Here is a 12,795-nt window from a genome sequence, read left to right on the forward strand (position 1 = left end):
AAGGTTCTCCATTGTGCATGTGAAAGGGCTCAGACCACAGTGTAGGCTCAGCCACTGACTGAGGTTTTGGATTTTTAGCCTGCCACTTTTGGACTCTTGCTTGCTGAGGTGTTCCTGCGAGTATCTCTATAGATCTTATGAAGCTATTTGACAAACCACATCTCCCTCTAGAGATCAACTCGGACACTGCGGTCATCAGAAGAGGTCCTCCTCTCAGTTCCACCCCCATCCCAAGCACGACTGATGGGAACGAGAGAAAGGGACTTCTCTGTGGCTGCCCCCTACCTCTGGAACTTCCTTCCTAAGGAGTTAAAGATGGTTTCCTCCCTCCCTGCTTTCAAAAACATCTCATGGATGGATGGATGGATGGATGGATGGATGGATGGATAGATGGATAGATAGACTGGCAGATGGATGGATGGATGGATGGATGGGTGGGTGGGTGGATGGGTGGAAGGATAGATAGACTGACAGATGGATGGATGGATGGATGGATGGATGGGTGGACTGGTGGATGGATGGATGGATGGATGGATGGATGGATGGATGGATAGATAGATAGATAGATAGATAGATAGAATGATAGATAGACTGATGGATGGATGGATGGATGGAGGGATAGACTGGCGGATGGATGGATGGACTGATGGATGGATGGACGGACGGACGGACGGACGGACGGACGGATGGACGGAAGGATGGATAGCCTGGTGGATTGATGGATGGATGGACTGATGGATGGATGGATAGACTGACGGATGGATCGATCGATAGACTGATAGATGGATGGATGGATAGATAGACTGGCAGATGGATGGATGCATGGATGGATAGATTGATGGATGGATGGATGGATAGACTGCCAGATGGATTGATGGATGCATGGATGGATGGATAATCGGATGGATGGATGGATGGATAGATAGACTGACAGATGGATGGATGGATGGATAGATGAGTTTTTCAGGCCGTGTGTTTTTCGAGCTGTATGGCCATGTTCCAGTAGCATTATTTCCTGACGTTTTGCCTGCATCTGTGGCAATCATCCTTGGGGGTTTGTTCAGAGGTGCATTGGAAATGAGGCAAGTCTGACAGACCTCTGAAGAAACCTCTGAGGATGCCAGCCACAGGTGCAGGCGAAATGTCAGGAGAGAATGCCACTGGAACATGGCCATATAGCCTGAAAAACTCATAGCAACCCACTATTATCTGATGGTTGAAAGAGGGACAAGCGAACAAGGGAACAGCTGAAATCCTGACCTCCATGCTACAACAATTGGTTGTGGATCCCACCTGTATTTTTGTGTGTTGCAGGAAGGAACTCTTGTTTTTCTGGGGTCTCGCTGGGCCATTCCCTGGATAATTTCCCTCCCACTCCTCGAATACATTTGGATGAATGGGCGGCCTTTGGGGGCAGATTGTAACCATAAAAGCAGCACATGTCTGAAATTCCCCACAAATGCCACACTGGGGAAACCATAAGCGTCGCCGTCTTCCACATTAACGACGGCTGAATTATGAACGGCAGAGCTTCCCAATGGAGCTGTTAGGGCAGCAAAAACGCCAGGCTGAGAGTAGCTACTAAAACCCAACCGTTGCAGCAATTGCGTCCCTGGCAAGCTTTGTAATAAACATTTCATAAGAGGGATTTTGGTGTCAAAATCCTCCAGACTGTCCATAAAAACACACAGACATACAACCTCAAGCAAAAAAATTAGGAACCAGTTTAGTTAGGTTTGTGCCCAGAGCAGGGTGACCAAGGAGGCAAAAGCAATCTGGCAATGACACATAAGATGATGTTATGATGGAAAAGGGAAAGATTTCCCCTTGACATTCAGTCCAATTCTGGGGGTTGGTCCTCATCTCCATTTCTATGCCGAAGAGCCGGCGTTGTCCATAGACACCTCCAAGGTCATCTGGCCGGCATGACTGCATGGAGCACCGTTACCTTCCCGCCAAAGTGGTACCTATTGATGTACTCACATTTGCATGTTTTCGAACTGCTAGGTTGGCAGAAGCTAGGGCTGACAGCGGAAGCTCATACCGCTCCCCGGAATCGAACCTGCGACCTTTCGGTCAACAAGCTCAGCAGCTCAGCACTTGAATCCACTGCGCCACTGGGGGCAGTGCCGTTACCTTCCCAATAAAGCAGTACCTATTGATCTACTCACATTTGCATGTTTTTGAACTATTTATTTATCGTGTCAGGAGCAAGCCAAACAGTTGTATTGCATTTTTTAACTAGCAAATAAACAAAACACAAAGTTTGCAAGCTTGGTAGTTGCTTAGATGCCCTTTGAGCAGTATCTGGCCCCTTGGAGTGCTTCTGGTGTTGCCGCAAGGAGGTCCTCCATTGTGCATGTGGCAGGGCTCAGGTTGCTTTGCAGCAGATGGTCTGTAGTTTGCTCTTCTCCACACTCGCATGTCGTGGATTCCACTTTGTAGCCCCATTTCTCTGCATCTCGTGGAAGTTCTGGGTTTGAGCCTGCCACTTTTGGACTCTCGCTTACTGGGGTGTTCCAGCAAGTTACTCTGTAGATCTTAGAAAACTGTTTCTTGATTTAAGTCATTGACGTGCTGGCTGATACACAAACAAGGGTTGAACTGGAGATGTCTCTGCCTTGGTCCTTTCACTATTGGCTGCTACTTCCCGGCGGATGTCAGGTGGTGCAATACAGCTAAGCAGTGTCATTTCTCCAGTGGTGTGGGGCACAGACATCCTGTGATAATGCGGCATGTCTCATTAAGAGCCACATTCACTGTTTTAGCATGGTGAGATGTGTTCCACACTGGACATGCGTACTCAGCAGCAGAGTAGCATAACTGCTAGGTTGGCAGAAGCTGGGGCTAACAGTGGGGACTCACACCGCTCCGTGGATCTTTGTTGCCTGTGTGATGTCTCTACTCTTCCCTCTGTTATCAAGATAGGTCCTTGCTCTCCTCCCAAGAAGGAAACATCTTCTGATTTCCTGGCCGCAGTCTGCATCTGCAGTCATCTTCGTGCCTCAAAATACAAACCCTGTCACAGCCTCCACATTTTCTCCCTCTCTTTGCCAGTTACTTACTTACTTCGGCGATCCCTCATAGCTTGAGGATTATGGTCTTCCAGATGTGGGGTCTTGGTGATGGGTGGCTGTGGAGCCCTATTCTTGATCTGCATGTTCTCCTGCAGTGAGGCCATCGGTTTCCAGGTGGAAGGCGGTCCCGGTCAGGGTTGGCTTGACATGCCTTCCTCTTGGAACGTTTCTCCCTTTTGCCCTCCAATCGTGCCTTCTCTGTTTCACCCTCCTTTTGTGCCTCTTCAAATTCCATAGCACTGCTGGTCACAGTTGACCTCCAATTAGAGCGCTCAAGGGCCAGGGTTTCCCAGTTCTTGGTATCTATGCCACAGTTTTTAAGGCTGGCTTTAAGCCCATCTTTAAATCTCTTTTCATAGAATCATAGAATCAAAGAGTTGGAAGAGACCTCCTGGGCCATCCAGTCCAACCCCATTCTGCCAAGAAGCAGGAATATTGCATTCAAATCACCCCTGGCAGATGGCCATCCAGTCTCTGTTTAAAAGCTTCCAAAGAAGGAGCCTCCACCACACTCCGGGGCAGAGAGTTCCACTGCTAAACAGCTCTCACAGTCAGGAAGTTCTTCCTCATGTTCAGATGGAATCTCCTCTCTTGTAGTTTGAAGCCATTGTTCCGCGTCCTAGTCTCCAGGGAAGCAGAAAACAAGCTTGCTCCCTCCTCCCTGTGCCTTCCTCTCACATATTTATACATGGCTATCATATCTCCTCTGAGCCTTCTCTTCTTCAGGCTAAACATGCCCAGCTCCTTAAGCCGCTCCTCATAGGGCTTGTTCTCCAGGCCCTGGATCATTTTAGTCGCCCTCCTCTGGACACATTCCAGCTTGTCAATATCTCTCTTGAATTGTGGTGCCCAGAATTGGACACAATATTCCAGGTAAAGTGGTCTAACCAAAGCGGAAAAGAGCATGGGGAGCATGACTTCCCTAGATCTAGACTCTAGGCTCCTATTGATGCAGGCCAAAATTCCCTGTCCACCAAGATTACATTTCCTGTTCTTGAGTTCGGGAGATAGTGATTGGGCATTCAGACAATGTTGATGACATAGGAGCATCGCCTCAATGCTGGTGGTCTTTGCTTCTTCCACCACGCTGACATTTGTCCACCGGTTATCAATCAGTCTGATTACCATCATCTTGATTGTTTTGATGTCTAACTGCAACCCAGCTTTTGCCCTTTCTTCTTTCCCCTTGGTTAGAAGGCTCCTCGGCTCCTCCTTGCTTTTGGCCATCAAAGTGGTATCATCTGCATATCTAAGTTTGTTAATATGCCTTCCAATCAGCATAGATGAAACTCTTTGAACCTTCTGGCAGTGGCTGGTCATTTGTGTAGATGTTGAACATGGATGGGGCAAGATTGGGCATTCAGACAATGTGGCCAGTCCAGTGGAGTTGATGACGTAGGAGCATCGCTTCAATGCTGGTGGTCTTTGCTTCTTATAGCACGCTTGCATTTGTCCACCAGTTATCAATCAGTCTGGTTGTCATCATCTTGGTTTTTCTGATGTTTACCTGCAACCCAGCTTTTGCACTTTCCCCTTGATTAGAAGGCACCTCAGCTCCTCCTCGCTTTTGGCCAGCAAAGTGGTATCATCTGCATATCTAAGTTTGTTAATATGCCTCCCAGCAATTTTAACTCCAGACTTGGACTCATCAATTCCTGCATGTCACATGATGTGTTCTGCATACATGTTGAATAGGGAGGGAGAGAGTAGACCGCCTTGCCATACTCCTTTCCCAATCTAGAACCAGTCTGTTGTTCCGTGGTCAGTTCTTACTGTTGCTATTTGGTCGTTACACAAATTCCTCAGGAGATGGACAACATGGCTTGGTATCCCCATACATACCACCAAGAACTTGCCACAATTTATTGTGGATCCACATAGTCATCCACACCATACAAATATTAAAATGCAATTAATCGTACAATTACTTAAAGAATTGAGTCCCAGATCTTGCCATGGATAATGACCCATCTCTTGATTTAAAGCATCCCTATCTCTGTCTTCAGCCAAAAGACACACATACATACACACACACACTGATTGCCTTCAGGCTTATGATCTAAAAGGAAAGGACATGAAAGGGATGGGAGGAAAGATAAAAGGGAAGCAAGCAGCCTTTCAAGATGCCTCATGGAAAATGGCCCTCTTTCCCCACCAGCCCTTTCTGATACTGTAATGCAGCCCAGCTTTAAAATATTGAACATTTGGTTGGGGTTTGACTGTACAATCAAGACACATTAGCTTCACAACAGACCTGCTTCTGGTGAAAACGACAGGGATAATGGATAATTCCACATGGGAGCGTTATGCTTTGGAGACTGGCGTAATTGATTCATGCAATTCAAAATGGACCATATACTTACTTACTTAGGTGATCCCTCGTTGGCCAAGTAGGATAGTCTTCCAGGATCAGTATTTTGGTGGGTCCGTAGGAGCCCTATTCTTGATCTGCATCTTCTTCCGCAGTGAGGGCATTGGTTTCCAGGTGGAAGGCGGTCCCGGTCGGGGTTGCCTTGATGCAAATTCCACTTGGCACGTTTCTCTCTTTCGCCCTCCATTCATGCCTATTCAAACTCCACAGCACTGCTAGTCACAGCTGACCTCCAGCTGGAGAGCTCAAGGGCCAGGGCTTCCCAGTTCTCAGTGTCTATGCCAGAGTTTTTAAGATTGGCTTTGAGCCCATCTTTCAATCTCTTTTTCTGCCCACCAACATTACATTTTCCATTCTGGAGTTCGGAGTAGAGTAACTGCTTTGGGAGATGGTGGTCAGGCATCCAGACAATGTGGCCGGTCCAGCAGAGTTGATGGCGGAGGACCATCACTTCAGTGCTGGTGGTCTTTGCTTCTTCCAGCACGCTGATGTTTGTCCACTTGTCTTCCCAAGAGATTTGCAGGATTTTCCAGAGGCAGTGCTGATGGAATCGTTCCAGGAGTTGCATGTGATGTCTGTAGACAGTCCACGTTTCGCAGGCATACAGCAGGGTTGGGAGGACAATAGCACCTTGGTCTCCCTACGGATGTCCCGGTCCTCAAACACTCTCTGCTTCATTCAGAAAAATGCTGCACTCGCAGAGCTCAGGCGGTGTTGTATTTCGGTGTCAGTGTTGACTTTGGTGTTAAACTACACTGCCAGTACCATAGAAAGGTATGATCAAGATATCAAAGGCTGGGTTGCTGTGAGTTTTCCGGACTGTCTGGCCATGTTCCAGAAGCATTCTCTCCTGATGTTTCGCTGACATCTATGGCAGGCATCCTCAGAGGTTATGAGGTCTGTTAGAAACTAGAAAAATGGGGTTTATATATCTGTTGAACGTCTTGTCTTTTTGAAACAAATGTTAATTCTGCAATTAATCACCTTGATTAGCTTTGAATAGCCATGCGGCTTTAAGGCTCTCCAGGCCAATGGATACTCCACCTCAGACATCAGAAGAGCTGCAGGAACAAGCCACGAGAGTCAATACCAAGATCCACCCAGAGGAAAAGGGTTCTTGCCAGACATCAAGGGAACCACTGACTGCAGAGGGAAGCTGATGAGGAAACACAACATACAAACTATCTCCAGACCCACCAAGAAAATCCAACAAATGCTCCGTTCAGCAAAGGACAAGAGGGATCCTCTCACTTCTGCAAAAGTCGTGGTACAATGAAGCTGTGGACAAGTCTATAGAGGGACCACCAAACGTAGCGCCCAAACTACTTCAACCAGAGAAGTCAGCCATAGCGGAGCACCTGATGAACCAACCTGGACACAGAGTATTATTTGAGAACACAGAAGTGCTGGACCACTCTCACAACCACCATGTCAGACTACACAGAGAAGCCACTGAAATCCACAAGAAGCATGTGGACAATTTCAACAGAAAGGAAGAGACCATGAAAATGAACAAAATCTGGCTACCAGTAATTTTAAAAAACCACTAAAAAAGGGGGGGGGGGGATTCCAGAAAAGAAATAATCAGGGCCCAGCTAACCTAGCAGTTCGAAAACATGCAAATGTGAGTAGATCAATAGGGACCTCTCTGGTGGAAAGGTAAAAGCGCTCCATGCAGTCATGCTGGCCACATTACCTTGGAGGAGTTTGTGGACAATGCTGGCTCTGCGGCTTAGAAATGGAGATGAGATACCAATCCACAGAGTCGGACAACTGGACTTAATGTCATGAGGAAACCTTTACCTTTACACCTCCCAACAAAGGATTCCCCTCCCAGGCAGGAAGCAGCCAGGCTTTGAAGATGCAAGGCTTCCTCTGGTTAGATCTTTGTCTTTCCTCTCGTGGCTTGTTCTTGCTCTTGCAGCTCTTCTCATGTCTGTGATGGAGTCTTCATTGGACTGTAGAGGCAAGGCTATTCAGTGCTAATCAAGGTGATTAATTGCAGCCTTCACACTTGTCTCAAGCACACAAGACATTTCCCAGATATATAAACCCAATTTTTCTAGTTTCCAGCAGACCTCACAACCTCTGAGGATGCCCGCCATAGATGTGGGTGAAACGTCAGGAGATAATGCTTCTGGAACATGGCCAGACAGCCTGGAAAACTCAAAGCAACCCAGCGATTCTGGCCATTAAAACCTTCAACAACACATGGCAAAGGTTATTAATGAAATAGAACATGCAGGCCAAGAGAGGCTGCCGTGGTTTGCTTTTGCCTCAGCCTTCTGGGAAGTGCAAGATTGAGCACAGTTTGCAGCAGTTGAAGTCAGCTGAGGTCCTATTGGAAACCTTTCCAGTTCAGCTCTATATTCTGGAATATCAAGTCAGAAAATCCCACATTATCTGCCTTGATATTCTGGCAGTGTGAAAGGGCTCTGGGACTTTCCAATCTTCCAGAAAAGCTTTTCAACCCAAGTTCTTTTTTTCTTTTCTTTTTTGCAGACGACATCCTGGAGTCCTTTGACAACCACCCTCCGATCATGCTGCCCAGCGGAGGGTTCAAGGTGGACTTGGAGGTGGACAACCTGGACGACAATATTTACCGGCACCTCCTCTACATCCGCCACTTCCTGTGGAGCCTGCGCAGCAAAAGCCCCCACCCCAGGGACTCCCCAGAAGCGGAGGCACCAAAGGTAATGCTGAGTCTCACCCGTCCTGAATTGCACGCATCTCACCCGCAATTGCTCTATGGCCAAACTCCCAAATGACCTCGAATTTTTGTTCTAGGGCCGTGATGGTCCACCTATGACACGTGTGTCAGCACTGACATGCATGGCTATTTTTGATGACACGCGGCCACAAGCTCAAAAGGTTGCCCATCACTGGTCTAGGGCAGTGGTTCTCGCCCTTCTTAATGCCGCGACCCCTTAATCCAGTTCCTTATGTTGTGGTGACCCCCCAACCATAACATTATTTTCGTCGCGACTTCAGAACTGTTATTTTGCTACTGTTATGAATCGTCATGTAAATATCTGATATGCAGGATGTATTTTCATTCACTGGACCAAATTTGGCACAAATACCCAATACGTCTACTTTTGAATACTCTTGGGGTTGGGGAGGGATTGATTTTGTCATTTGGGAGTTGTAGTTGCTGGGATTTGTAGTTCACCTACAACCAAAGAGCATTCTGAACTCCACCAACGATGGAATTGATCCAAACTTGGCACACAGAACTCCCATGACCAATAGAAAATATTTATTTACTTACTTATTTACAGTATTTATATTCCGCCCTTCTCACACCGCAGGGGACTGAGGGCGGATTACAATGCACATATACATGGTAAACATTCAATGCCATTTAGACATACAACATATATAGACAGACACATTCCAGGTATTGCACCTTCATGCTCGATTCTGGCCACAGGGGGAGCTGCCGCTTCACCGTCCACTTGTGACATCGAATCCTTTGATGGAGTACTTCCTCATTCTTCTGCACGCTGTTGGGAGATTTTATGGCATCATAAATTAGTTAAATTAGCCTCCCCGCATAAAGCGGTACCTAAATTTCCTACTTGACAGATGCGACTGTCTTTTGGGCTGCATAGGTCAACAGCAAGCTAGACTGTTAATGGTCGGGAGCTTACTCCAACCCGGGCTGGCTTCGAACTCATGAGCTCTTGGTTGGTAGTGATTTAATCAAAGAGCCTTCCGAACTCCCCCAATGATGGAATTGAACCAGACTTGGCACACAGAACTCCAACAACGAACAGAAAATACTGGAAGGGTTTGGTGGGCATTGTGACCTTGAGTTTGGGAGTTGTAGTTCAACTACATCCAGAGAGCACTGTGGAGTCAAACAATGATGGATCTGAACCAAACTTGGCACGAATTCTCAATATGTCAAAATATGAACACTGCTGGAGTTGGGGAAAATAAACAGTGACATTTGGGAGTGTAGTTGCTGGGATTTATAGTTCACCTACAATCAAAGAGCCTTCCGAACTCCCCCAATGATAGAATTGAACCAAACATGGCACACACAGAATGGCCCATGACCAACAGAAAATACTGGAAGGGTTTGGTGTGCATTGTGACCTTGAGTTTGGGAGTTGTAGTTCAACTACATCCAGAGAGCACTGTGGAGTCAAACAATGATGGATCTGAACCAAACTTGGCACGAAAACTCAATATGTCCAAATGTGGACACTGGTGGAGTTGGGGGGAAATAGACTGCAACATTTAAGAGCTGTAGTTGCTGGGATTTATAGTTCATCTACAATCAAAGCGCATTCTGAACCCCACCAATGATAGAACCGGGCCAAAATTCCCCACACAGAAGCCCCATGACCAACAGAAAATACTGTGGTGTTGTAGGTTTTTTCGGGCTATATGGCCATGTTCTAGAGGCATTCTCTCCTGACGTTTCGCCTGCATCTATGGCGAAACGTTTTGCTGCATCTATGACCTCACAACCTCTGAGGATGCTTGAAACATTCCCACTTATCTCCAGCAGACAAGAGTGCTTTGTCCCACCCTGGTCTTTCCACAGATATATAAACCTAATTGTCCTAGTTCCAACAGACTTCAATACCTCTGAGTATGCTTGCCATAGATGCAGGCGAAACGTCAGGAGAGAATGCCTCTAGAACATGGTCATATAGCCCGAAAAAACCTACAACAACCCAGTATTTAGGAAGCCCTAAAAATTGGGGGGGGGGGGGGGTAGGGGACAATCTCTAGTAATACAAAGAGGAAGGCAAATCGTCAAGTATTATTGAAAACGTGACTCCCCCTGCATGCAGCGGCTCAGGTGCTTGAGCTCAATGCGCAAACCGGATGCAGGTGCAAACCCAGCCTGAAATGGAGAAGCAGCTATAAATAATTTAAAACCACTGCGCAGTTAATACACACCCTCGCGTTTACCCTTGTTGCCGTTGCTTGAGCACTTCTTGTATTTATATGTTCTGAGCAGGAAAGAACAATATTGTGTCTCCTCCACTCGCCCAGGTGGTTTGGGGTGAGGAAACAGCAGGGAGCCATGAAAAAAACATTGCCAGAAGGTGCTATAATAATAATGAAGAGATGGTCAGGTTTCCATCCATGTCCCTGTTCTATCTCCTGGTGTCCAATTCTGGGCACCACAATTGAAGAGAGATATTGACTCTAAGCTGGAATGTATCCAGAGGAGGGCGACTAAAATGATCAAGGGTTTGGAGAACAAGCCCTATGAGGAGCGGCTGAAAGAGCTGGGCATGTTTAGCCTGATAAAGAGAAGGCTGAGAGGAGATATGATAGCCATGTATAAATATGTGAGAGGAAGCCACAGGGAGGAGGGAGCAAGCTTGTTTTCTGCTTCCTTGGAGACTAGGACGCAATGGAACAATGGCTTCAAACTACAAGAGAGGAGATTCCACCTGAACATGAGGAAAAACTTCCTGACTGTGAGAGCTGTTCAGCAGTGGAACTCTCTGCCCCGGAGTGTGGTGGAGGCCCTTTCTTTGGAAGCTTTTAAACAAAGGCTAGATGGCCATCTGTCGGGGGATGCTTTGAATGTGATTTTCCTGCTTCTTGGCAGAATGGGATTGGACTGGATGGCCCAGGAGGTCTCTTCCAAATCTAGGAATCTAGGATTCTCTTTCATTCCTATCCCTATTTTGGTTTTTTAATACATAGAATCATAGAATCAAAGAGTTGGAAGAGACCTCATGGGCCACCCAGCCCAACCCCATTCTGCCAAGAAGCAGGAATGTTGCATTCAAATCACCCCTGACAGATGGCCATCCAGACTCTGTTTAAAAGCTTCCAAAGAAGGAGCCTCCACCACACTCCGGGACAGAGAGTTCCACTGCTGAACGGCTCTCACAGTCAGGAAGTTCTTCCTCATGTTCAGATGGAATCTCCTCTCATGTAGTTTGAAGCCATTGTTCCCTTGCATCCTAGTCTCCAGGGAAGCAGAAAACAAGCTTGCTCCCTCCTCTCTGTGGCTTCCTCTCACATATTTATACATGGCTATCATAACTCCTCTCAGCCTTCTCTTCTTCAGGCTAAAAATGCCCAGCTCCTTAAGCCGCTCCTCATAGGGCTTGTTCTCCAGACCCTTGATCATTTTAGTTGCCCTCCTCTGGACACATTCCAGCTTGTCAATATCTCTCTTCAATTGTGGTGCCCAGAATTGGACACAATATTCCAGGTGTGGTCTAACCAGAGCAGAATAGAGCATGGGGAGCATGACTTCCCTGGATCTAGACACTATACTCCTCTTGATGCAGGCCAAAATCCCATTGGCTTTTTTTGCCACCACATCACATTGTTGGCTCATGTTTAACTTGTTGTCCACGAGGACTCCAAGATCTTTTTCACACGTACTGCTCTCAAGCCAGGTATTGTCCCCCATTCTGTATCTTTGCATTTCGTTTTTTCTGCCTAAGTGGAGTATCTTGCATTTGTCCCTGTTGAACTTCATTTTGTTAGTTTTGGCCCATCATCTCTCTAATCTATCAAGACCTTTTTGAATCCTGCTCCTGTCCTCTGGAGTAATGGTTCTCCCTCCCAGTTTGGTGTCGTCTGCAAACTTGATGATCCCGCCTTCTAGCCCTTCATCTAAGAAGTCATTAATGAAAATCCTGATCAGGACCGGGCCCAGGACGAAACCCTGCTTATGGCACTCCACTCGTCACTTCTTTCCAGGATGAAGAGGAAGCCTTGGGGAGAATCACCCTCTGCGTTCGTCCATTTAACCAATTACAGATCCTCCTCTCAAGAGATTTCCAAGCTTCCATCAATCAGACTTGATCTCTCTCCTCTCACCAGAGCTTTAAATAGGCACCTTCTGTTTCCAAACGCAGGCACAGAGCATGCCGATGGTGGACACTCTGTCAGAGGGTTTTTGGCACACACCAAAGTGGCCTCCAACTTGCTGCACTTGAATCCCAAAAGCAGGAGACTGTTAGCTTGCCTTTCGCTTCATTTGCCACTCTTCCTGGCAATATCGAAAAGACTCCCTGGCCCAAAGGGAAGGTAGGAATCCGACATTAGGGATTAGCTCCATCCTAATCCCTTCACCTCGGGGGCTGGAAAGGAGAGCTGCTGGCAATCTCCTTAGCGGAGGTTAAGATGGCAAGAGGAGGCCGGGGCGGAGCAGGTTGGTCGGAGGCACTGAGAGTCAAGAGTGCGGTTCAGCACAAGGATGCGGAGCATTGGACTGCAACTCCCAGCATCGCATCTCTTGGCTACGGTGAATGGGAAGAGATTCATGTGGCGGCAAATACATTTGGACGCAACAATCTCCTGACAAGGTTTATTATCCTGCCCATATCCCAGTTTGGGGTTTGCGACACT

The 12,795-nt window shown here is 47.1% G+C and overlaps 1 protein-coding gene across 2 annotated transcripts in view; it reads left to right on the forward strand.

The window, feature by feature from the left end:
• Positions 1-12,795, forward strand: part of LOC132782177 (ras-associating and dilute domain-containing protein) — a 152,203-nt gene that overhangs the window by 115,972 nt on the left and 23,436 nt on the right. For both annotated transcript variants that reach the window (XM_060786901.2, XM_060786903.2), the window contains one exon: positions 7,951-8,141. In XM_060786901.2, the coding sequence (XP_060642884.2) occupies positions 7,951-8,141 (191 nt within the window). The remainder of the gene's footprint in view (positions 1-7,950; positions 8,142-12,795) is intronic.

The sequence above is a fragment of the Anolis sagrei genome, chromosome Y (genome assembly GCF_037176765.1).
Source record: "Anolis sagrei isolate rAnoSag1 chromosome Y, rAnoSag1.mat, whole genome shotgun sequence".
Taxonomy (NCBI): domain Eukaryota; kingdom Metazoa; phylum Chordata; class Lepidosauria; order Squamata; family Dactyloidae; genus Anolis; species Anolis sagrei.